The sequence below is a fragment of the Meles meles genome, chromosome 1, assembly GCF_922984935.1.
Source record: "Meles meles chromosome 1, mMelMel3.1 paternal haplotype, whole genome shotgun sequence".
Lineage (NCBI taxonomy): Eukaryota > Metazoa > Chordata > Mammalia > Carnivora > Mustelidae > Meles > Meles meles.
The window spans coordinates 172,509,090-172,534,074 of record NC_060066.1 but is presented as its reverse complement, the minus strand read 5'-3'; the positions used below and the strand labels follow the sequence as shown (position 1 = coordinate 172,534,074).

The following is a 24,985-nucleotide window of genomic DNA, read 5'->3' as shown; positions in this document are numbered from 1 at the left end:
TATCCTATTTTCCTAATTACACACAATACTAAGGCAGTAACTAAGAAGCGAGGTATTCTATCACATGGGAAGATGAAGCAATAATTACCAAGCATTTCTTTTTCTGCCCCACAGAGTGAGAGAAGAGTCTTAATGAGCCGTAAGTGTCCTGCCAATAAGATGTTGTCTGCTTCACTGGTCTCACATTCAGCGGTGCGATTAGGTTCAAAGTTATCCAGCCAAGTGATCTCATCTTCGAGCATAGTCGCTGGGCTGATTCTTAACTGCTCCATTTCTGAAGCTTAGGAGGAAAAGAAAAAAAAGTCCATTTGAAGAAAGAAGGATTTCCCCCCTTGGAGTCCAAATCCTGAATTACAGTAGCAAAGTCAAGTCCCAACCTTCCACTTCCTCCATCAGAGACAGCGGTCATTAACAAACAGTGGGCTGGAGCTGTTGCCTCAAGGATTGGGACAGTGCATGTGCACTCACTCCTTACCCACTCACTCTCTCAGTCCTAAATCAAACATGTAGTGAGGGCCCCTCTGTGCAGGTCAGGAAGGGGACAATCTTTTTTTTTTTTTTTTTTAAATAAATAAAATTTTTTTTAAACATATATTACACACGTCACAGCACTCACCATAGCACATACCCTCCCCAATGTCCATAACCCCCCTCCCCCTCTCCCAATCCCCCCTCCCCCCAGCAACCCTCAGTTTGTTTTGTGAGATTAAGAGTCTCTTATGGTTTGTCTCAGGAAGGGGACAATCTTGTTCTGAAGAAGTAGTCTGGGGGCAGGGTGTGTGTGTGTGTGTGTGTGTGTGTGTGTGTGTGTGTGCCAGCATGTGTCCCTGGCGGAGGCAAGAATGAGGGTACAAGGAGAGCCAAGGCTCCCGCAGTGTCACCTAGGCCAATGGAGTCCTGCAAAGGAGGAGGTCCACAGCACAGTATTTCCGGACAGTGTACCAAACCCTGGAGAACCTCTCTGCTCTGCTGTAGTAAGTTCTCTTGCTCTCCTCTAAACAAGGAGTAAAGCCAGATTCCGTCCCAGAAGATGGGACTGGGGAGGAGAGAAAACATGACCGCACTCTCCTTCCGAGGCACAACAGCCATGAGCAGTAAGGTCCCACAGGATGAGGTGAAGAGGAATACTTCAGGGTCAGTCCGAGTGGGACCAGCACGGGACAGGAGTCCACTTACTCACAGTGGGCCCTCGGCTAACACCTAGACGGCAGGGATCTGGGTGAAGTGCCTAGCGTAGGTACTGGCATATACAAATTACTCCCCAAACGACAATTACTGCTACTACTCCCACCCTGCGCTCAACATTCCCACAAGGCACCCTGGATTCCCTTGTTCGTCAGTCAGTGACACAGGGAAGGCCTACGTGAAGCGCTTGTTCATGACTTCTGTAGTCGTATGTGCCACAGCCAACCCATGGTTCCAGCCCTCAACAGGCAAAGCAGACCACCCTCGCCAAGTCCAAGCCAGAGAGCAAACCTTGCTGGCTGCCACCCAGCTTTCAAGAGAAGCCTGGCTGAAAAATGTGGCATTCGGCTAGACGCTTAGACGGACATGTCACCCGCCCATGTGTCTAGAGGACAGGCATGCACTCTGACTACATTATCTCAGACTCCAACACCCCCGTTTCACTGCACCGCTCAGAGCATTGCCTCTCCCACCTTCAAGAGACACTTGGGACACGGATGAAGGCATCTGCCTTGGAGTCTTCTGTGGAGGCTTACGGTCACTATGTCTTCATGTGTCCGTGACACAAAGACCTCTTCGTGAGCTTCCTTTCAGATTTAAGTGCCGGCAAAAAGATCTGTTTCTTTTGAGAAACCATTCAGTTTTCTTTGAGGGTCCTGACAACAGCCAACATATGCTGTTTCCTGTTTCCCTCTGTCTGCCAGCAACCTCACGTCCAAATTCTGACTGTGTGCAGCTTTAGTGCCCGCACATGGGCACGGTGTTTCTGTTTAACTCCCCCAGTCTGGACATTCTTTCCCAATTAGTATTTCCAATGAATCCTTTGTTCATCCTGACTTTTATTTATTTCCTGGAAGCTGAAGCAAATCTTTTTATGTAGAGAGTGGGGAATGAACTAATAAACTCTTGATGTGAACAACTAAAATTTACACAGATCACCCCAGCATACCTCTGCCTTATACATGAATAAACACAGATGATCAAAATCTAAACGCTCCAACACTAAAATTTCTAACAACACTTCATTCACCTAACACTAAATAATTAACAGACTTCTATCGTTATCAACATACCTCAACAGTGATTCCCTCTTTCCTTCAGTGATTTACCTTTAAAATGGTCAGAATTCACTATACTAGGGAGAAAAGTTCTTTCTAACAGTTCTGTATCGGTGTAATTAAAACATGTGTCTTTGACAATTTTTAAAATCAACAGATCTTCTCAATACTTTACTGGCTGGGTATATGCTGGGGGAAAAGAGAACTGGTATATGGGTTTATGTGCAATTTTCAAGAAAATAAAATTCAATTTCAAACAAGTAAATATAATCTCATTTATACTGAAAATACATTAAGTTGGATATAGAAATGTCCACTTGGCTTTTTTTCCTACTCCCCCCTCCCCCCACAAATCAAAGTCCTACATCTACTTACTTGTCAGATCATCTAATAATTGGCACCTTAGATCAAAATACTCCATACACTGAGATAACAGTCTAAAAAACAGACAAGATTTCAAGTATTAAAAAAAAGGTTAATTTTAAAATAAAAAGCATTTTCCTTGTAAGAACAGGTTCATAAAATAGTTGAACAACGGAATTTTCCTAAGCATAAAAGAACTACTTTTACATCAATTCAACTTTAGTATCTTAGCAAGAAGCATACTAAAGATTCTGCTAATACAGATACACTATAGAAGTAATAGTGTAAAAAGAAGAAACTTACTAAACCTCCCATTTTGTAATGATGTACGGACTGACTCACTGCATACATCAACTAGATCACACTCATTCATTCAAATACCAACTGGTATTTACTATGCACTTACTAAATGCCTGGAACTGTTTTAGAGGAACAGTTGAAAAGGAACAAAAGAGATAAACAAATTTAAAAAATACATGTGTTAACTGGTGATACTAAGAAGAAAAAGTGGAGCAAGAGGAGAGAAAGGTAAATTCTTTTATCTAGGATGATCAGTTAAGATTTTCTGCAATTAAAGTAGCGAAGGGCACAAAATTTCAAGTCAAAGCACCTTGGTTTTATTCCTGGCTCCATCACTTACAGTTGGGTGTCTAGGGCCAATTTCTTTGGTTTCTAATTTCTAAAATGCTTGTTAGAGTGTTAGAAATAAACACACACACACATATACATGCACATCCATAAAAGGCTGAAGAATATACTAAGGAGAAGAATAGAGAATGAACCAAGAATTATGATTATTAAGGAGATAATGTAACTGTTAAACTCATTTGTCCTTTGTGACATAAATGATGAAGAAATGCAACAAACTTAGCATGCAGTATGGCACACAATCAGACCACAGTAATGCTAGTATTGTCATCACTAGTATGGAAGAAATGTGCCCAAACTGGGCATTCAAGTAAGCTGTGAAACACATTTTTCAAATTATAAAAAAAATTAAAGATTTAATTTTATGTGAATTAAATGCTCTACATCCAAGAGATTGTTTCAAAATGTTAAAAACTCATCCAATGCTTTATTTCTTTTCCTGAGTTTCGAGAAATTTACCAGAAAATCGAACTCTTAACATTTAGTTATATTAAATAATTGGAGTCTCCAAAAAGTATTAAGTGCAATAGTTTACTTCCTAAAAAATGGCTTACACAGAAGTACAATTCTAATTGTGCAGATGACATGGTCCTGTATGTGGAAAACCCCAGAGTCCACACAAAATAATTTAGAACTAATCAGCAAATACAGCAAAGTTGCAAGATACCCAACTGGGACATGAAAATCAGTTTTGCTCCCATACACCTATAAACAATATGAAAAAGTAAGAAAACAATTCCATTTACAATAGTATCAATTAGAGTAAAGTACTTAGGCATCCACTTAGTGAAGGAAGCAAAAGACTCACACAGTGAGAAGGACAAACAACACTGAAAGAAAACCAGGACAGAATACCACATTGAGAGCAACAAAGTTGTGTGGTGTTGGTATAAAGGCACACAGATCGATAGAACAGAAATGAACAGCCAATCAATCAGCAAGCGAGCAAAGGATTTTTCACCAGAGTTGTCAAAAGCATTCAATGGGGAAAACGGTGCTGGAACAACTGGATTATCCACATGGAAAAGACTGAGGCTGAACTCTCACTTTCTGTCACACAAAAAACTTAATTCGAATGGATCAAACACATACATGCAAGAGGGAAAACTATAAAAAAAGACAGAATATATAGCAGGAAAACTTCATGACATTAGATTACGCAATGATTTCTTAAGATATGATGCCAAGAGCACAGGCAACAAAAGAAAGAACAGACAAAAGAAGTATTTTTCAGTCTTAGTTAGAGATGAAACCACGACACAGATGAACCTGGAAAGGGTAGAATGGGGGACGGGGAGTGGATGGGGAGTTAAAGTTTAGTGGGTACAGGGTTTCAGTCTGAGATGAAAAAGTTCTGGGAATGGGTAGTGGGGAAAGCTGCCCAAGAATGTGTACTGTGTATGTACTTAATGTCACTGGTCTCTAGACCTAAAAATGAGTAAAATGATCAATTTTATGTACATTTTGTTGCAGTAAAAAAAAATTCTAGCAAATCTAAAAAAATAGAAAAATAAACAACACTTGTTTTCGAACTGTCTCTTCATGTCCTTTGTCCATTTTTCAATTTGGTTGTTGGGTCATTTATTTAGTGATTTCTAAGAGCTTCTTATACATGTTATCAAATGAGTTTCTTGCCTGTCTCATTACAAATCTATTCGGCCAGTCTGTGAACTGACTTTTGACTTCATGGTATTTTTTTCCATACAGAATAATTTAATTTTTGCAGAGTTGAATTTATCAGCCTTTTATTTCATGACTTAACAGGTCCAGAGTTTCAGTTCAGGATGATGAGAAGTTCTGGAGGTGGATGGTGGCCGTGGTTGCACAAGAATGAGAATATACTTCACGCCACTGAACTTATGCTTAAATGCTTATGTATGCTTAAACAGACCAAGTTTGGATACAAACTTAGGGCTCTGGATACTTATGCAAATGTAGGAGGCTGAAGTAGCTCTAACATTTCTTCCCTTGTAAAATTCTAATTTGTAAAATATATACACAAGAAGAGCAAATACTGGTTTCGTACATCTCAGTGGTACCTTTCACGTCCTATGACAAGGTTTCTCTGGTGAAGCGAAGTTGGAGAAAGTGGAGGTCGGTGTGGGATCTCCTCCCTCCCATCCTGGGCCCAGACTGGGGCAGCCTGGCACGCAGGCTAGCCCACAGAGATACGGCAGGGCAGAATGGACTTATCCAAGCCCTTCCATCAGCCTGGACCACAGCTTCCCTCCAGGAGCTTTACCAAGCTCTACCAAGGAGCTTTACCTCCTTGGTAAAACCAAGGGAGAGAGCTAGAAGGACACCCCAGCTACATCTAGATAGGGAGTTCGGAAGTATGCTGATCTGAGTGACAAACTTAAAGACATGAGCAGTATGACCTTCATCAAGTGATGAGGCTCCCATAATTTCAGCCTCTCACCACTCAGGTGAGCTCTTCCTTCTCTAGGGGGTGATGGACCAGGTCAGATGGAGGTGGGAGGTGGAAGTGATTCAAGGGGAAGGAAGCCTCGTAGTGTAGTGTTTCCTCTAACTCTCCTGTCCTGAGTGGGGATAATAAGAACTAAAAAGCCCTTGTTTGGGACACAAATGTTACAAGAGGAAAAGAGAAATTCTTCTGTCATCTCAACAATGAATTCAGGGGAGCAGCACACAAATCATTATTCTCTTTCAGTATAACATGAACTTTAATCTAGATTCCGTACCTCTGATTGACTCCTCTCATAATACTAGTTGGGGACCAGAGAGGTAGCTGAGCCGTGAGAATCACACCCAGGAGAAACTGGTTTGGCTTCTGGACATCTGGGTGAGCTGAAGTATCTGTCTGACTAAGAGTGTACAGCTGATCACAGGCAGCACGGCGAATCTGAAATTACATCATCAGTGGTGAAGGACACACATCAGTCAACACTTAGACACTGCGTACAAAGTGATTTTCCTCTAAAGTCCACACTCTGAGGGAGGCTATCAGGGTGAGAATGTTTTCAGCACTAATGGTAACGTTTCCACTGAATAAACTAGGGCTGATTAAAAAGAAGCGTGCTCAGAGAACTGATCCCCCAAATTATTCCAGTCTCCTACTCAAAAGTTTTATAATTTAATTTAATACAAATGAAAATAAGAAAAAACTCTTCAGGTATTTCAAAATTAATTTTCAAGGTCAAATAAGAAAATCAGAATTATAAAATCCAGTGGGAATTCATGGCCCGAAGCTGGTCTCTCTGGATTTGACAATGTTGACAATGGTGACATTGAACGCCAGCTGCGGGTACACACCAACCATAACACTATTTGTTGTAAACAAACACAAGTTAGTCTTGGTACTGCTCTCTGAACTTTTGGTGGAATACAAAACAGAAAGGAGGGCAGAGTGTCCAAATGGTCACTTTGCTCTCAGAGCGCTTTGTAGGACTCCGAAGAGGACCAGACGCCATGCCTTCCACCCTGTGCGTAGCGTTGCAGGTGTGCAGAGGGCTGTGGACGGAAGAGGACCAAGGGGACGTTTTATGTAATGTACAAAATCCTTACCTCAGCACTTGGCGATCCAAGCAGAATATCAATTATAAAATCAGCAACACAGGGCAAGTTATAGAAGGATGCTAGTGAGAAGAATAAAGAGAATTGGGGGCGGGAGGGGGAAACCAAGTTAGAAAAGGCATTTTCAAAATTTCAAAAATTCTGAATACTTTCTTAAGCTTAACTATAACAGAAATTCAACTCTTCTACCTGGAATTGAATTCAGTACTTTCTACAACTGCCTCCACGTCTCTGAGTTTCCCCCATGAGAACCTAAGGTGTCCAAGAGCAGGACCATGTCTTGGTCACCTCTCTGCCCCCACATTTTAGCACAGCGCCTTGTACACACCAGTTATCGAACGGTATGTTTTGCCTTGATAAACTATCACTATTCTACAGTGAAAGTACAAATGATAAAAAGCTTAAAGGGAAGTTGTAATTATTTCATCTTGACTTGAAAATATCTCTAAACAATTATAGGAAAATTGAACTACGGTAACGGCATTTGTTCAAAGCATTTCGTAATGACTTGTACTTCTTGTATGTGTCTTCAAAAGCACTCTTGCTCCAAGTAAGTAATTTTGGAACACTACATTACTGTCCTACAAATGTCCAACTTTTTCTAGATCTACCTTATTTTATATGACGAGTTTGGTTATTACACAAAACACATTAACAGTCAACAATTTCATGTAACAGGTCGTCTGAATCAGTAGTAACAGGGAAGAACAGGGCTTTCAGAAGTGGAACTGTTAAGACTTCATTCCTGAATACATATTTATTGAGGGCCTGCTATACACTGGGCAGTGTTTGGGTGTGAGAGATTCAGTGGGGAACAAAATGGACAAAAGTCTCTGTCTTTATGGAGCTTACAATCTAGGTGGGGAGGGATGATGATAATAAACACGATAAATAAATTATGCGAGGTATGGGGTTTAGGTAGTGCTGGGAGGACAGGAGGGTTGTGGTCTGAGAATGTCTCACTAAGAGGCTGAGATTAAGCACACCTATGGAAAATGAGGCAGAGAGAGCCATGTGGGAAAGATGGGGAAGAACATACCAGGAGGAGGGAACAGCCAATGTGAGGGCCCTGAGGCAGGAATGTGCCCGGAGTGATGGGGAACAGGCAGGAAGTCAGGGAGGTCAAAGCACAGTGGGTGAAGGGGAGAACAGGAGAAGGTGACGGCCCCGAAAGGGTGGACTCTGTCTGGCCTTAGTAAAGATTTGGCTTTTACTCAGTGGGAACTGAGAAGAGGCTGCCGGGTTTTAAACAAAGGAGTGATACAATCTGACTTACATTTCAGAACATCCCCTCTGGTTACTGTGTGGAGAATAAACTGCAAGGGTAGAAGCAGGGGATCTGTCAGGGCGCTACGGGTATAACCCGAACGAGGGAGGATGCCAGAGCAGGGGAGGGTAACAGTGGTGGTACCAGACGGTGGAATCTGACGTGGCTGGAAGGAGAATGTGCTGACAGAAGTGGGTGTGAAAAAGGAATCAAGGAGGACTCAAGGATTTTGGCCAGAGCAATCAGAAGAATGAAACTTCTTTCCTTTAGCTGGGAAAACATGTGTGGTATGGGCCAGCTAGGTAATTGGGCTGCGGACCCATCGTCAAGCCTGCGAAGTCTTCTTGAGAGCCAAGTGGAGGGGTCAGGGTGGTGGGTGAGGCTGTAGTTCCACATTCAGACATTAGAGGGAGTTTGGGGCGGTGATGGTGGATGAGATCATGGGGAGAAGGGGTGTAGACAGAGGAGAGACAGTGACCAGGGGCTGGACCCAGGGGTGTTCTAATGTTGAAGTGCGATTAGTAATAGTCCCAGTTTGCCAAAGCCCACAGATGAAGATAAAAGGGAAAGTCTGCAGTTCTGTAACTTTGAATGCTAGAGTCATCACCAGTTTAGGGAGTGATACAGAATTCTAATTCTGCAGTTTATGACCTATAAATCTGGGTTGTCTTCATTCCCCAACTAGACAGTGAGCTCCTGGAGAGCAGATATACTGCCTGTTTAACACCTAACCATGGAACCCTGTATACAGAAGGTGCTCAATAAATACTTGTTCAGGATTTAGCCGCTGTAATCACTCCTCCTACCTAGTCTACCTGCCAGCTTTCCCCCCTTTCCATTTCTATTAGCGTGACCTTTTCTACAACGGAATGTACATAATTCTCAACAGAAACCTGGCCTTTCCCTGAAAGAGATGAAGGGCAAACAAGTCTCCTCCCTACCCAGTTGCTGGCTCCGAAGCTGCAGGCACGTAACAAGAAGAGACAGAGCCTCCCCGGCAATCAGCGAGTCTTTGATGGACACAGACTGTTGTCGCACGCAGATGCCCGCGTGCAGGGCTGCCGGGTCCCCTTCACTCCCAGAGCTGCAGTTGCTTCCTGGAATAGGCAAGCAGAAGGTTACCACGGACCCCACCGGACCCTCATGGTATCATAATATCCTTTTCATGTGTTCCAGAATCCTCAAGTGAAAGTAAAGAGTGCAAGGAGACATTTTGGTCTAAGAAATTAGAGACCATCACTTTATTTGGCCGCAATTGCTTTAAAACACATTCGGAGGCACTCACAGTGTACGTAGAACGCAAGACTCAGTTGAGGTGACAGAAGTTAGAACAGTGCAGCCTGGTAGGCATGAGCCTTCCTGAGATGTTAGAAATGTTCCTCACCCTTACCTCACTGGGTCATCCGTATGTAGAAATCCTAAAAAGCCTGTATGTTTAACATTTCTGCATTTCACTCCATGAATGTCATACATTTTTAAAACTTTTTCTGAGGTAAAAATACATATATAAATTGAAGAGGGAAACCAATTTATAAAAGCCTTATAGGAAATAACTGGCCAAACCAAGCAAATGACTTCTCCAGGTAGGAATTCCAGATGAATTTTATTATGGCCCCAATTATTGGCCTCATGGCACTTTTACAACACTCGGCAAGCTAAAAACTCTGCTGATCTGGTTTCCCCACTTTCCCTGCGCTTACCAATGCTTTTCCCGGAAAGCCTGACCTATGTACAGTAACGTGCATGGGTCTCAAACTGTGAATGCACAGTTTGATGGGTTTCTACTCAAGCTCAAAACCAAGAGAAAAGGCTTCCTCCTTTTTGTGACTCCCAACAGCCTACGCAGAGGTAACCCTCACAGCTTATTTCCTGCCTGGTGATTTAATGAATTTATCCTTTTAAATCAGTACCTGAACTGCTGAGTCGGCTTCGGATTCCAGCAGGAAACAGAGAATTACTTTCTTTAATTGGTTGGCTGCTCCCAACAAGGTCCAGTCGTCCTGCAGCAGCAGCCCATGACAACCTCATGAAACAAGCCACAGTAGACGTGAAGTCACTCACTTCCATTGTCTAAACAAGGGCAGGAAGACTGTTATGAGAAAAGGAAGCACTTGAACACATTCCTCCTGCTGACTTCCATCCCCTTCTTACTGGTCTCTGTTTTGTGAGACTCCTTCTCCTCCACGATCATCCAGGACAGCCTTTTTCATGCTTCTAGACTGTTCGAAGACTTTCAGTACTTCCACTACCTGTTCCCCAGAGCCTGACCTCCATGCTCAGGCGTTAGGATACCTGTCACTCATTTGGTTTTTACGGTTTCTCCTCTTCCACACTGTACCTTCTGGGCCACGTGAACGACCCTGTGACCCTCCCTACAGGCTCTGTTCTCTCTAGATTTGCTCACACCTGCACTCTTGAGGGAACAACTCTCCATGCTTCTCTGTCACCTCATCTAGCTCTAAGGCCTGTCCACGACAGCCATGGGTGAAGGCAACTGTTCCACTTCCCCTGAAGGCCTACGAATGTTCTGGCCTTGTAGCTCTCCTATAACCCCGGATACTTCCCACCTTGAATTACAGCGATTTCTGCCTTGTTGGTCTCTCTCTGGCTCACTGCAGGTTCTGTGAAGGCTACATTCGTGTCAAGAAATTTTATGTGTGCACAGCCCCTCCCTATAACAGGAGGGACTTCTCCTCTCTTGAACACACAAGTCACTTACTTGTATTGCAACTCGTGCAGCAGGGATAATTTCCTCGACCCTAATGGAAGACCTGTCAGACACGGACAGCTGTCGGTAGGATGACTTTTCTGGGGTACCACATAAGGACATCTGCCTACTTGTCTGCCGGCTGACGTTACGGAACGGGCGAGAAGAAAGTGCTTCTATGCCATCTTTGGTGAGGTCCTCATCTAATAATGTGGGCATTGTTTGTCCCACAAGTAAAAACCTGCAAAGGAGACAAAAAGCTAGACTTATCTGAGGTCATTTCACACTATTCAATATGAGCATTTGGGAAGAGAAATAAAGGGCAGTACTGCCTTGTGAGACTAAGATGTGTTTACGTACCTGGCAAGTTGTAGACAGATAGAGTAAACTCCCTGCCTGGTCTCATAGTCCACCTCTGATGGGATGGAGTCCCTCTGCATGACATTTACAACCAAGCTGAAAAGAAAAGAAAAAGGCAGGATATTAAATAAAGATTTCATTTCTTTCATAGTAAATTTTCTGTAACTAATTGTTCATGTAAATATTATCATTTACTTAAAATTTCTGGAAGAGCCTTATATACGCACAAACCTTACATGTTTCTACCATAACAATTTCCTATGATACCTGTAACTCTTGGTCTACGTAGAGTCAGAGTCCTTGCTTAGCCAAAAGGTAGAGTGTTTGGATTGTCCTCCTTCTCATTCACTGGTGTGAGTTCACGGATTCTCCACTATCTCATTACCAGAAGAACTACCAATTAAAAAACGTTATCTAGATCTGGTATATTCAATAAAGCTTATTTTCACATCCACTACCACCTCTCTTATTAAAAAAGCTTCCTAACTATTCTTCCTGCTCCCAACTCTGACCTCTCCACCCCCAAAATCTATTCTCAAAAGATCAATCAGAATGACCCTTTTAAAATATTCAGTCAGATCACAGAGCTCCTCCTCTGCACAAACCCTCCAATGGCTTCCTATTTCCTAGAGAGAAGAAAAGGCAGAGTCTTTCCAGAAACCTGTAACCTGTAAGACCCATAAGCTGACGTCTGGTATGCCTGGAACCTCACGTCCCCCTACTCTGCCTCCCTCCCACTATCCCAGCCACATGGGCCTGCTGGTCTCTGAAGACACTGGGTCTGTCTTGCGCAGGGACACAATGGCTGCTCCTCTGGACGGCTTTCCCCCGGGGATCCCCAAGTCTCCCTTCCTCACCTCCTTCAGGTCTTTGTAAAAATGTCACCCCATCAGTGAAACTTTCCCTGATCACCTTACTGAAAATCACAACCCTGTCCACTTCCTCTTGTCTTATTTTTCTCTATATTACCTGCTGGCATATTCTTTTACCTTTACCTCTTTACCGCTTCTCTCCCCTCCACACAGTACGCTTCACAAGCATGTGGAGTTCTTTCTGATCTGTTCGCTGCTCTGTTCTCAGTGCTCAGAACACTGCCTGGCATGCAGATTAACTGACGCACAGAACTAAGCAGCAGTAAAATGGCTTTATTCCAGAGCTCTGTGATTGGGAGTATCGGAAATGAGTTTTCACTGAGAATACCTCTGCGACTCTGAAAATGAAATCAAGCTCCAGGCAGAAGGCCTTCCACCGGCTTGGGGCTTCTTTCAGCCCCACTCCCTTTATCTCTTCAGGTCTTAGTTCAGCCTCTTCCCCGCCAGGCCTCCCATGGGAATTCCTCCAACTGTCCTCCAGCCCTCCCTCCTTCCTCACCCGGGGAAATGCAGGTCTACTTCTTTCCAGGGCAGGAGAACATGGCCTTACGACTATCCCTTTTCCTTTGATCTTTCTTTTAGTCAGCCTGCAAAGACAACCTAGGCTTCCTCAAGGTAAAAGCAAAACAGAAAAGCAATCTTTACCCTCAGCTGTTTTCCCCTTCTAGTCACTGTCACCCCTACCCTGCGTCCCCCACGTCTCTGACGCCACTCTCCGCTCCTCACTTCATGTGCCTCAACTGCGTTCATCTCTCTCCATGTCCCATGTCCTCTGTCCCCCTCCGACGCAGACTGAATGTTCACCGTTACCTCTCTTTCCTATACAAGGAATTACAGGGTTGTTGATGCATTTCCTCCCCTATTTCTAGTCATAAAGACTTGTCTACATTACCTTATAAATCTCGGTTACTGCTGCCCGACATTCACCACTGACACTCTTCTCAAGGCCACTGCATGGCTCTCCCTGACTCCTTCTCGCTCACTTTTTTTATTCATCGTCTCCACTGCAGCCAAAGTGATTGTGCCAAGCAACTCCTGGCTTTGAAACCTCCTGTTTTCGCATGGTCTATACACGAATGTTGAAATTCCTCAAGGTGACCCTTCCTTACATACTTCTCTCCTTCATCCTTTGCTCTAGCCTCCCAGGCAATGACGGCTCCCAAGACAGGCCACATACCATGGTGCTTTTACTCATCCCACCCCCTCTGGCTTAGTGTGCCTTTCCCCACAAAACACTGCCCCTGCTCTTTTCTCAATTCGCAGCTCAAATGTCATCTCCTAATCTTACTATCTCATGAAAACGTCACCTTTTTTTTTTTTAAGATTTTATTTATTTGACAGACAGAGTTCACAAGTAGGCAGAGAGGCAGGCGGAGAGAGAGGGGGAAGCAGGCTCCCTGCTGAGCAGGGAGCCCGATGCGGGGCTCCATCCCAGGACCCTGAGATCATGAACTAAGCAGAAGGCAGAGGCTTAACCCACTGAGCCACCCAGGTGCTCCGAAAATGTCACCGTTTTAAGTGCACTCTTCCATCACCCCTGCCTGCCTCCTACCCAAAGCACTTTTTATGAGCCTGTTTTGATACCTGTAGTAACGGTTTATTATTCTTTGTTAAACCATGAGGCTCTAAGGGGCAGGAATGAGACTAAGTTATCTCTGCACTGCCAGCACTAATAAGGCCTTACAAAACCACTACCGGGAATCAAATTTGTCCGGTGTCAGACTGATGCGGGATCAGCGGAAACAGATTTGCTTCCTCTCTTCTCCTCAGGAATTTCTCCCACTACCGGCGGGAAGAAGATGTGCTTTCGCCAGTTCCTCAAATAACCAAAACTCACAAAATGAATTTAAGTGTTCCAAAGACTGAAACACCATTCCTTCTTCTTATAACTCTCATGACACTTCCCAGAACACCTTACAGGAATCACCAAGGCCCGGCAAGAGAAATTATTCACAGTAACTACATTCATTCTTTGCAATTCATATGACATTATAGTGAAACTCTAACCTCAATCCTCCTGCTTTGAGGAAGTTCTCACAGAAGGATTTTGCACAGTTTCTTGCCATGTCATCGTCAGCTGTTGGCATGAGTTTGGAGCTTAGGACCTTGAAAACAGAGAGACACAATTAGATGGCTCAAACAGATAGTCATTTTCAGCAGAAACGACTCCCTCGCTAAGTAAAACAATCCAATAACTCGAGTCTGAGTATCAGTAAGTGCTGCATGCTATTTCCCTGCTCGCCCCCAGGAGGAGGAGGCTGACGCTTCACAATTGAACTAATCGTGTTTTCCAAGTTCTATTTAGTTAGCAAGAAAAATCTGTTTTGTTGTAGAAAGCTTGTTTGTTCTTTTTAGGAAACTAGCAAAGCTGGATGTCTCAGGCTTAGATAAGATGATGTGGTATGTTAGACATATTTTTGAAAAAGTGGATTAAGTTTTCTATAAAATAGCCCATTCCTTAAAAATGCTAGCTGAGGGGCGCCTGGGTGGCTCAGTTAGTGAAGCATCTGCCTTCGGCTTAGGTCATGATCTCTGGGTCCTGGGATGCAGCTCCGTTGTTGGGCTCCCTGCTCAGAAGGGAGTCTGCTTGTCCCTCTCCCGTGGCCCTGGGCCCTGCTTGTGCACTCTCTCTCTCAAATAAATAAAATCTTAAAAAAAAAAAAAAAAAAAGCTAGATGAGCCAATAATGATTCTGAAACTCCTACTATTTACTGACCACGTACAACACAGTAGGCATAAAAGGAAGTTCTTACATGCAGTATGTATTTTACTTTACAAGTAAAGACTGAGGCCCAAAAGGCTAAGTGACCTCGTATCCAGATGTGCCTCCCTCCTAAATCCCTGCCCCCTTTATGGCACTGACATACGTACCTAAAGGAAAAAACTGAAAATTCTGGTATGGCAGGTAACTTATGAAATACTTAGTAAATACTTATTATGTACTTAGTAACCAACTGCTTATTTGGTTGTTATGATTTAAAAATTACGGGAAAAAAAAGGAACCCACTGCTTCAATTTTTTCAAGGTTTTAAAAACACACTTAGGGGCACCTGGGTGGCTCAGTGGGTTAAGTCTTTGCCTTTGGCTCAGGTCATGATCTCAGGGTTCTGGGATCGAGCCCCACATCAAGTCTGCTCAGCAGGGAGCCTGCTTCCTCCTCTCTCTCTCTGCCTGCCTCTCTGCCTACGTGTGATCTCTGTCTGTCAAATAAACAAATAAAGTCTTAAAAAAAATAGACACACTCAAGATCCTTTTCTAGCAAATGTTTCTATGACTCCATGGGTTTTATGTGCATAGATTTTTTTCTTCCTAAAGTACTCTTCGGGAAACAGGCTCGTCAGCCTCAGATTATCAGCACTGCGTGGGAGGAAGGGAGCCCTCTGCTTTTCTAACCCTTCCTGTGAGTTGACAGCCACGTACATGTACTCCCCATTTCTAATGGACAGCAATTTAGTGAAGGTGGAAGATTTCTTCAAAGGAGCAAGTATCTGGAACAGCCACTTTAAAGCTTCCTAGTAGGCAAATGTAACTTGAAGACTAAAATGCAAAGAAATTAACCTTTCAGGGTTCAGTAAAAAGAACTGCTTAAAAAAAAAAAAGATTTTTAAAGATTTACTTAAGAGAAAGAGAGAGAGAGAGAAAGAGAGAGATCATGAGCAGGAAGGGCAGACAGAGAGAGAGACTCTCAAGCAGACACCGAGCACAGAGCCCAATGTGGGGCTCCATCTCACAACCCTGAGATCAAGATCTGAGCCTAAACCGAGTCGGACACTTAACTGACTAAGCTACCCAGGTGCCCCAAAATGAGTGCTTTTGAAAGTGTTCAGTTTTCCAAATGTTTTGTGTTGTCTAAAGCAAAAATAACAAAAACCAAACATAACCATAACCACCTCCCCCCCCCCCCCACGAACACAAACAACCTCTCAAAGGAATTCCCACTTAATCAAAAGTCCTGAAATTGTGCTGGAGGTATTTTACTACTATTGGCCTTTGGCTCTAAGATAATGCAATCCAGGTAGTTAATGACAAGCGAGACTCACGGTTGGACCACTCTGCTCTTCTGGGTGCTCTCAAATGTGGGTGTTACGGTTTACACCTTAACTTTTTTTAAGACAACCATTCAAAACCAAATGACAAATCTAGCAGGTATTGCAAAATTTATAAGCTTAAACTGGCCAAAAATTTCTGGGTAATTTTCTGTCTTAGACTATAAAATACATGTATTTTTAAATGCCCACATTAAATAAAGATACGCTTTCTTTTAAAAACATTTGCTAAATATTTTCTCCTTTTGAACCCAACACATTTCTTCCCAAGAATGATTACTTTAAGGCCAGTATGAAAGAGCACAGCTTGACCACAAGAGCAACAAGTGATTCAGAATAATGAATGAATATATTTACGTACTAAATTAGACTGCCAGATGAAATAAAACTTGGGGTAAAGCAAAATCACTTAGGGCTTTATTTCCTCCAGACCTAAAATGGCAAGAAGGTCTAGCCTCTCACCCTCCAAGACTAGAGTGTTTCTATCTGCTCACTCTCCCCCATCGCCTGTTATCACTCTGCTCTCACGACTCAAGAGTACGCAGCCTCTCTTCGATCTTACTCAACATCATGGAGCAGACATCCTGTCTTTTCAACTGTACTCCTTTAACTACCACAATGACTTGCAGACACTAAACAGTAAATGTTTACTGAACTAAAGCTACTAGTTTAAAGCCACTTTTTGGAAAGAGGGTAATAAAAACATTCTTCTGCTTAAATTCTTCCAATAGCTTTTTTTTAAAACCTTGAAATGATAAAGTTAATGTTGTATTTTCTGACAAATTCCTCACAGCTTCATTTATGAATTCAAATTACAATTGTTTTTTAAAGTTAGGATACATTCAATAACAAGAAGGCTGAGGATAGCAACTGTATTAGATAGACTCGCTGAACTTCCAAAGAGGAGAATGGCATATTTTATTATATAAGGCTTTCTCATTCTTAATTTACAAGTGGTTTTGTGAGTGTAACAGTGTGCACAGATATAAAGTGAAAAAAAAAAAACAAAAAAAACTGAGCCTTTTCTAAGCCCAGAAAAACCCAAGATGGTTCAGTTTATGTTGTTTTTTACTTTTTTTTCAAAACTAATATTTTCACAGATCATCCAATAAGAATACTTATTTCTGACATCTAAAACATTTTACATTGAATGTGCAAACAAAAACAGCTCGGAAGAAACGGAAAAAGAAAAAAAAAAAAAAAAAAAAAAAGAGACTTCTTACTTCTAAGTTGTAGAGCACTCTGAAGGTGGACATTCCAGGAGCAAAGGACCGAAACAGACTTTCCAAAATTGAGCTGGCGCTTGGCTGATGCTGCTGCTTGGAGGCCAGGGATGGAGACTTTGAGGACTGAGAACTCGTTTCAGACAGTAATGTCTTCTGAGGTTTTAAAGAATGAAAACAAAGGATGTATGTGTTAAAAGCACAAGTTAAAGAGAAACATATCTCAGTGTACACTCTAACGTTCTCTTCCTCTTTAATAAAATCGCACCAAAGGAATTTCCTACAAATTAACCTCAAGGACACATCACTTGATAATCATTAACAAAAGATCGAATTCCATCACACATCCCGACCCTACAGGAACCCATCTGAGAGTGTCTTCTAGGTAACACTACCAAGATCGTTTTTGTTTCTGTGTTTTAAAAATCTCTACTACTAAGTACTGATAATAAAATTATTAACTTGTAGAAGCTCTGAGCATGTTTTTAGCTAGCAATAGTGATACATTTTGCGGTTACATTCTTTTTTTTCTTCTCCCTGCAAATACCTAAGCCGTGTACGACAACACTACGAGCTGACGAAACTTCAACCACTGAAACAAGTTCGTACCATAGTGCTAACAACTCTGTTCTATGTGAATTTATTCTGAGAGCATAATTAAACATTACAGGCAGAATGTAATTTTAATACATATAATAAAATTTTTGAGGAAGAACATCCTAGAAATTGAGATGAACTTTAAATATCAACTGTGGAAAAAAATTAAATGATAATATAATTAAGCAAGCAACTCAAACATAGGCAACAATCACATTCGGAGAGCTGTCATGACAGAAGAAAAATGTCTCCACTGAATCAGGACAAGACACTTCATCTCTCTGGGCTTCAGTATCTTAATCCAGAAAAAGAAGAATGTGGATGTACATGATACTAAAGGCTCTTCCAGTTCTAAAATTTGATGTCATTATTGACTCTGTCTTTTAAAAGTCTACATGAAGTTCTGATTTCCATGTACAACAAAGGTATTTTTTTAAAGAAAAGCTGTTATGGGGTACCATATGGCCTGAAAGTGATTTCAGGTTGTATTTTTACTGACTTGTGACATTAAAATTTCCAGGTCACTGAAGTTGAGGACACTCATACCTTCCTTCCCAAGGAATCAAGTTGATCCAGGGCTTCCTGAATGGCTGGGTCAGTGGGTATCAAGAGCAGCAGTTTTCGTACTCGTAGAGTTATCCTGAAATTTTGCAAATACAAATTTTTCAACATTAGCCAGTTTCAAAACCAAAGTCATTTGTTCCCGACAAATGTAAAGTCAAGTCAAAATGTACGTAGTTCCCTAACCTTAATAACTTTCTTTCAAGCCTCATACATGTTTATATTTACCTTGGCTCCTCCAGATTGGCAAGCTGGTAAAGCATGTCAAACACATTACATACGAGCGCCATCACAACGCCAGGGAGGGATTTCTCCTGAGGGAAAAGAGCAAACTGTAAATACAAACTGACAAAAACATTTTCTCTTTTTCTCAACAAATATGCCAGAACTAAAATTACAACTTCTGAAAGAGTGGCTACCACAAAGCTTGAGGGGAGCAGTGTGCTCACCTGAGGAACAGAGACTGGCGGGACCACAACCTTCTAGAGACTGTTACCTGGGCTCTCCCCATCCACCTGCTGGTGAGGGGTTAAGGTGCCAAAAGGCAGGCAGTGGAAGAGAAGTAAAATGATGGGCAGGTACAATTAATAGAATGGACAGCAGACTCCACCGAAAGCTGATCTGAGCTCGTCAGGAGCAAACAAGGCAATGACTGATTGAAAAGCAAAATGAAAGTAGTACATGGGTATACACACTCTAGACAACAGGTAGAAGAAGCTTAGATGTGACTAAAGTACTATTTTCTGGTTATAAAGATAAGAAACTGGATGTCACTGTAGATTGTCACATATAACGGAACATTTTTAATAAATTTCGGATAAACAGGAGATGATTTGGAAATGTTAAGCTTGAAGATGCTACTATGTACAGGCGTACTGCGGATATCACAGATTCACAACCAGACCATGGTGGGAAAGCAAATATTGCAAGAGTGAAATGAATTTTTTTTTGGTTTCTCAGTGCACATTAAGTTTATGCTACAGTCTATTAAGTGTATAGTAGCATCGTGTCTAAAACAACGTATATGTCTTAATTAAAAAGGACTTTATTGCTAAAGAACGTTACCTATCATCTGAGCTTTCAGCAAGCTGTGATCTTTCTGCTGGGGGAGGAGCTTGTCTCAGTGGCAATGGTTGCCCACGGATGCGGGTGGCTGCGGCAGTTCCTTAGAATTAGACCACCGGGAAGTTGGCTGCATCGACTGACTTTTCGTTCCAAGAAAGATTTCTCTGTAGCACGCGATGCTGTTTGATAGCATTTTGCCTACAGAATTTCTCTCAAAATTGGAGTCAGTTCTCTGAGACCCTGCTGCTGCTACATGAACCAAGTTTCCGTGATATCGCGAATCCTCTGGTGTCATTTCAACCACCTTCACGGCATCTTCACCCGGAGCAGATTCCCTCCCCGGAAACCACCTTCTTTGTTCATCTGTAAGAAGCAACTGCTCACCCTCAAGTTTTACCCTGAGAGGGCGGCCACGCAGTCCCACCTTCAGCCTCTGCTTCCCGTTCTCTTGCTCCTTCCACCCCATCTGTAGTCACTTCCTCCCTGAAGTCCTGACCCCTCAGAGTCACCCATAAGGGCTGGAACCAACTTCTTCCAAACGCCTGCTCATGTTGCTATCCTGACCTCTTCCCATGAATCACGGATGTTCTTCTAGGATCGAGAATCCTTTCCAGAAGGTTTTTGTTTTACTTTGCCCAGAGCCACCAGAGGTACCACTATCGCAGCAATAGCCTTATGAAATGTATTTCTTAAATAATACGTCTTGAAAGTCAAAATGACTCCTTGATGCAAGAACTGCAGAATGGATGCCATGTTAGAGGCATTCGAACACTTACCTCGTCCATCTCCATCAGGGCTCTTGGGCGACCAGATCTACAGTCAGTGAGCAGGATTATTTTGAAAGGAATCTTTTTTTCTGAGGAGGTCTCAACAGGAGGCTTAAAATACTCAGTAAACCATCTTATAAACAAGCATGTTGTCATCCAGGCTTTGTTGTTCTGTTTACAGAACACTAAAGTATAGATTGAGCAAAATTCCTGAGGGTCCTGGGGCTTTATGAATGGCAAATCAGCACCAGCTTTAACATAAAGTCACGAGCCGCAAGAGCCGCATGAGTCCCTCCCACGAGAGTCAGCCCGGCCTTTGAGGCTCTGAGGCCAGGCGCTGACTTCTCTGTCGCTGTAGACGTCTCACACGGCATCTTCCCCTGACAGAAGGCTGCTCCGTCCACACTGAACATCTGTTGTTCAGTGCATCCACCTTCACGAATGATCCGAGCCGGGGCTTCTGGATCATCTGCTGCGGCGTCTACACCGGCACTGGCTGCGTCACCCTGTCCTTCTACGTTACGGAGGCGGCTTCTTTCCCTAAACCTCACGAACCCACCTCTGCTGCTTCCAACTTTCCTTCGGCAGCTTCCTCACCTCCCTCAGCCTTCACAGAATGGAGGAGAGCTCGGGCCTTGCTCCGGGTCAGGCTTGCCTTAAGGGAACGTGGTGGCTGGTTTGCTCTTCTATCCAGGCCGCTCACACACTCTCCACGTCGGCAGTAAGGCTGTTCCACTTTCTTATCATCCGTGTGTTCCCTGGAGCAGCACTCAGTTTCCTGCAGGAACTCGTCCTTTGCTTTCACAGGCATACTGCTATGCTGCCTGGCTAGGTGTTTGGTGCAAGAGGCTTCACTTTCGGCCTAACTCAGCTTCTGACCTGCCTTTCTAAACTTAATCATTTCTAGCTTTTGATATAAAGTGAGACGTATAGCTCTTCCTCCCACTTGAACACTCAGAGGCCATTATAGGGTTATTAATTGGCCTAATTTCAATACCGTTTGTCTCAGGGAATAAAGGGACAAGGAGAGGGAGAAAGATGTGGGAACAGCTAGTTGTGGAGCAGTCAGAACACACACAACATCTCTGAAGTTTGCTGTCTTACATGCACGGTTTGTGGTGCCCCAAAATAATTACAATAGTAACATCACCGATCACTGACCATATATCATCATGACATGACTTATATATGACAAATGTAAGAATGAAAAAGTTTATAGTACTGTGAGAAGTACCAAAATGTGACACAGAGACACAAAGTCAGCAAATGCTGTTGGGAAAATGGCACCAGTGGGCTTGGTTGGTACAGAGTTGGCACCAAGTTCAATTTATAAAAAAGATACCATGTGCAAAATGCAATGAGTGAAGGCATGCTTGTACATTGTTTCTGCTGTTGATTAACTGTTATAATACTACTCTGAGTGGGAGCTTCCTTAAATTCTTCCTATTACATAAGTATAGCCACTTAAAAAAAAAAAAAAAAAAGAAAAAACCCATTACACTAACACTAGCCCCGAGGAGTTCTTGAGATCTATAGCAAGTTTACGGTAAGTTAGAAAAAAAAGACAGTACACAAAGATCTTCTATTTGGAATTAAAGCAATACATATAACTATGGGAAAAAACCTCATGTGCTATTTAAATACTTTACACGATGTCTGGTGTGATCTTACTTTCTAGACTGAAAAAGCGAAGAAGCAGAACCAGGCCCATCAGTTTTGTATTCTGGTACCAAGCTCTGTCCTGACCCACAAAGGGTACCAAGTAAATGGACGGATTCATGAAATCACTGGGCAAATACTAATTAAGTACTTACTATGTTCTAGGCACTCTTTTCGGGGCTGGGGATATAACAATGAGCAAAACAGACAGAAGGCAGCTCTCACAGCGTTTAAGTGTATCTCACCAGGGAGAGAGAGACATTAAATAAGATAAAACACACACTATGTTAAAGTAAATCAGGAAGGGAGACATGAAGTGCAGGGATGGTGTTAAAAATGCTAACAAGATTGCCAAAGAAGGCTCACTGAGAAGGCAACATCCAAGTGAGAGCTGAAGAACACGAGAGAGGACCACCAGGATACTGGGGAAGAACATACCTGACACAGGGAAGTGCAAGTGCAAAGACCTTACTGAGTCCAAGGACCACAGAGGCCAGTACAGCTGGGGCGGTGGGAGGGAGGGAGGTCGGGGGAGGTGATCTCAGAGAAGTTCTAGGAGATGAGCCCTATAGGGCCCAGCAGACTCTGCCTCCTGCTCTGCGGGAGATGATGCCCTGGAGCACTGGAGCAACACGTGTCTGCCGTTCAAGCAGAGCCCAGGCTGCTGCACAGAGGAGACACTGAAGTGGTGTTAGGGCAGAGCTGGGAGAGCAGGCCCACACTGCCGAAATCCTTCAGGTGAGGCGTGACAACTGCCCGGACCCATGTGGAAGCCATGGAGGCAGACAAGAGTAGCTAGATTCGAGATGCATTTTGAAGGCACAGTCGAGGATCTGCTGGACTCGCTCGGCTCTCCCCTTCCTCTCCGGCTACTCTGTCGTCTGCCCTGCCGGGTCCTCTCCACCCTCGATCTCTACTCAAAGGAGCTCCCTGGCTCTGTCCTCTGAGCTCTCCTCTGTCTACGCTTGCTGTTCCCTTCGGAGGAACCTCATCAGTCAGGACTTGTCTCACAGAAAAGGACCCAGCCCGCAGAACCTATGCGAGCCACAGGCCCAAGTATGAAGATGACCAACCTGACCTGCCCGTGGATGCCCCCCGGCGCCCCCGCACCTGCTCCATGGCGTATGAGGAGCTGAAGACCCCGCTGCCACTGCTGCTGGAGCTGGTGGAGGAGTCTGCCGAGCTCCCAGATGGGGTCCCACTGCCTGACGTCTTCACTGTGAGGATCTGTTCATCAGAAAAGCCCAGCTGGTGGAGGAGCTTTTGATCTTTATTCACCGTCAGCTGCAAAAAGTGGTTTCTTAATTAGCGGGAGGGAAAGGAGGACGAAGGTATGGCTGTCAGGCCGAAGGGCCACAGACGGCTGGCACAGACTTACCAGACTGTCGTTGGTAAATATCTGTATGTTGTCCACAGGCGAGCACAACTGCTTGGCTATCTTCCACCGCACGCTCCCTATGGTCTCATTACTGTGGGCCTGCATGATCAGATCAAACACCGCTTGTGAGGAGGGACTGGGTGCCGGCTGCTGTTCCAGAAGCCGGGAACACGGCAGAGACCCCACAGACCACTCTCCCCTTTCACAGTAATTCAATGTCTGCCTTCCTTCAAGTCCTTCTGCTGCGGAGTCTCCGAGCTCGCCCGTTCTCTGTGCGCTCCACCACCAGCTACTGTGCCCGTCACCGAATGAGCCACCCAAGTCCCTTGGCAGGGCCTCTGTCCCTGCCGCTCCCTTCGCTTGGAATGTTCTTCCCCAGAAAATGCTTGCTGTCACTTCATTCCATCTTTGCTCAAATGTCACCACCTCAGAGAGAACTTCCCTGCCCATCTTTTTTTTTTTTAAGTTTTTTTTATTTGAGAGAGAGAAAGGATGAGAAAGAGAGAGAGCATGAGAGGAGAGAGGTCAGAGGGAGAAGCAAACTCCTTGCCCAACAGGGACCCTGATGTGGGACTTGATCCGGGACTCCAGGATCATGACCTGAACCAAAAGCAGTTGCTTAACCAACTGAGCCACCCAAGTGCCCCCGCCCATCTTTTTAAGACATTTCACATATATGCACCACTTTCTACCAAATCAACCAGCTTTATTCTTACACATTATAACACCCATCACCACCCGATACTGTATCACACGCCTACTTATAGGCCTTCTACCCCATCACTTCCCTTTCACTGCAGGTGTTTAGTCTGAATTTGTTGACCAAACGGCTTGTAGCTCATGCAGCTATCCCAATCCGCACTGCTCTCACGAAAGTAAAAAGACGATCCAAGAATGGCCCCGGGGCTCAGCGCCAACCTACCTCTACAGTGAAGGTATCTTTGGTAGACTCATACGTAACATTGAGAGTTAAAAGATGTCCATGAAACGAGGCCCCGTGAGGTAGAATAGTTCGTGGAACAGAGTAAAAATCCTTGAAAAAGAAGTTAAACAAGTCAGATGTATTGCATCACTGAAATATCTTAGAAACACACACCTAAGACAACGAGTCTAACGATACAACGATAAAGTGGCTTTAAAAAGACATGCTTACCTCTATAGTGATCACATAGCGTTCAGCCAGAAGCAGCAATCTCTCGATTATTACAAGTTTAGTGGATCTACGGATTAAAAAAAATGTTTTTGGAACATATATGGAAAAAAACTGCTCAATTCTGGTCTGCTTCACCCAAACCCACACAGTTAGCACTCACTGGTCAAAGGCTGAAATCTGCAGAGACTAAACTTCCCCCGCACCCAAGGTGGGGGTAGGGGTGGCTCAACCAGCTCATAGCTGGGACACACCCACAGAGTCAGGGAGGATAGCATTTCTCCTCTCTTTGTAAACAACTGTTCTGTAAAGAGAGGACCTGGGTCTCGGGTCTACTTGTCTGTCAATCCCCAAGAATGAACTATCAGTGAGTTTGAGTCTCATAATCTTACAACTAAAATACACCACATGATTTGGTAAAACATGGACCAAGTGTTACCAAGTTCTGACCTGCCTGAAAATCAGAAGACGAATGAAAGCCAGTAAGTCTACCACAAATAACACCTGCTGTTTTAATGAGCCAGAGAATGAAGAGGAAGTGAAGG

At 43.5% G+C, this 24,985-nt stretch overlaps 1 protein-coding gene across 5 annotated transcripts in view; it reads right to left on the bottom strand.

The window, feature by feature from the left end:
• Window positions 1-24,985, bottom strand: part of USP24 (ubiquitin specific peptidase 24) — a 140,253-nt gene that overhangs the window by 42,815 nt on the left and 72,453 nt on the right. For all 5 annotated transcript variants that reach the window (XR_006817163.1, XM_045996874.1, XM_045996749.1 and 2 more), the window contains exons 25-40: window positions 24,444-24,510; window positions 24,213-24,323; window positions 23,291-23,389; window positions 23,023-23,196; window positions 18,650-18,735; window positions 18,407-18,500; window positions 17,264-17,419; window positions 14,002-14,099; window positions 11,123-11,218; window positions 10,775-11,003; window positions 9,966-10,125; window positions 8,997-9,152; window positions 6,780-6,850; window positions 5,957-6,117; window positions 2,619-2,680; window positions 89-280 (exon numbers count right to left, since the gene is read on the bottom strand). Coding sequence is in view for 4 of the 5 variants with exons in the window: in XM_045996874.1 (XP_045852830.1) it covers window positions 89-280; window positions 2,619-2,680; window positions 5,957-6,117; window positions 6,780-6,850; window positions 8,997-9,152; window positions 9,966-10,125; window positions 10,775-11,003; window positions 11,123-11,218; window positions 14,002-14,099; window positions 17,264-17,419; window positions 18,407-18,500; window positions 18,650-18,735; window positions 23,023-23,196; window positions 23,291-23,389; window positions 24,213-24,323; window positions 24,444-24,510 (2,012 nt within the window). In the remaining variant the exon portion in view is untranslated. The remainder of the gene's footprint in view (window positions 1-88; window positions 281-2,618; window positions 2,681-5,956; window positions 6,118-6,779; window positions 6,851-8,996; window positions 9,153-9,965; window positions 10,126-10,774; window positions 11,004-11,122; window positions 11,219-14,001; window positions 14,100-17,263; window positions 17,420-18,406; window positions 18,501-18,649; window positions 18,736-23,022; window positions 23,197-23,290; window positions 23,390-24,212; window positions 24,324-24,443; window positions 24,511-24,985) is intronic.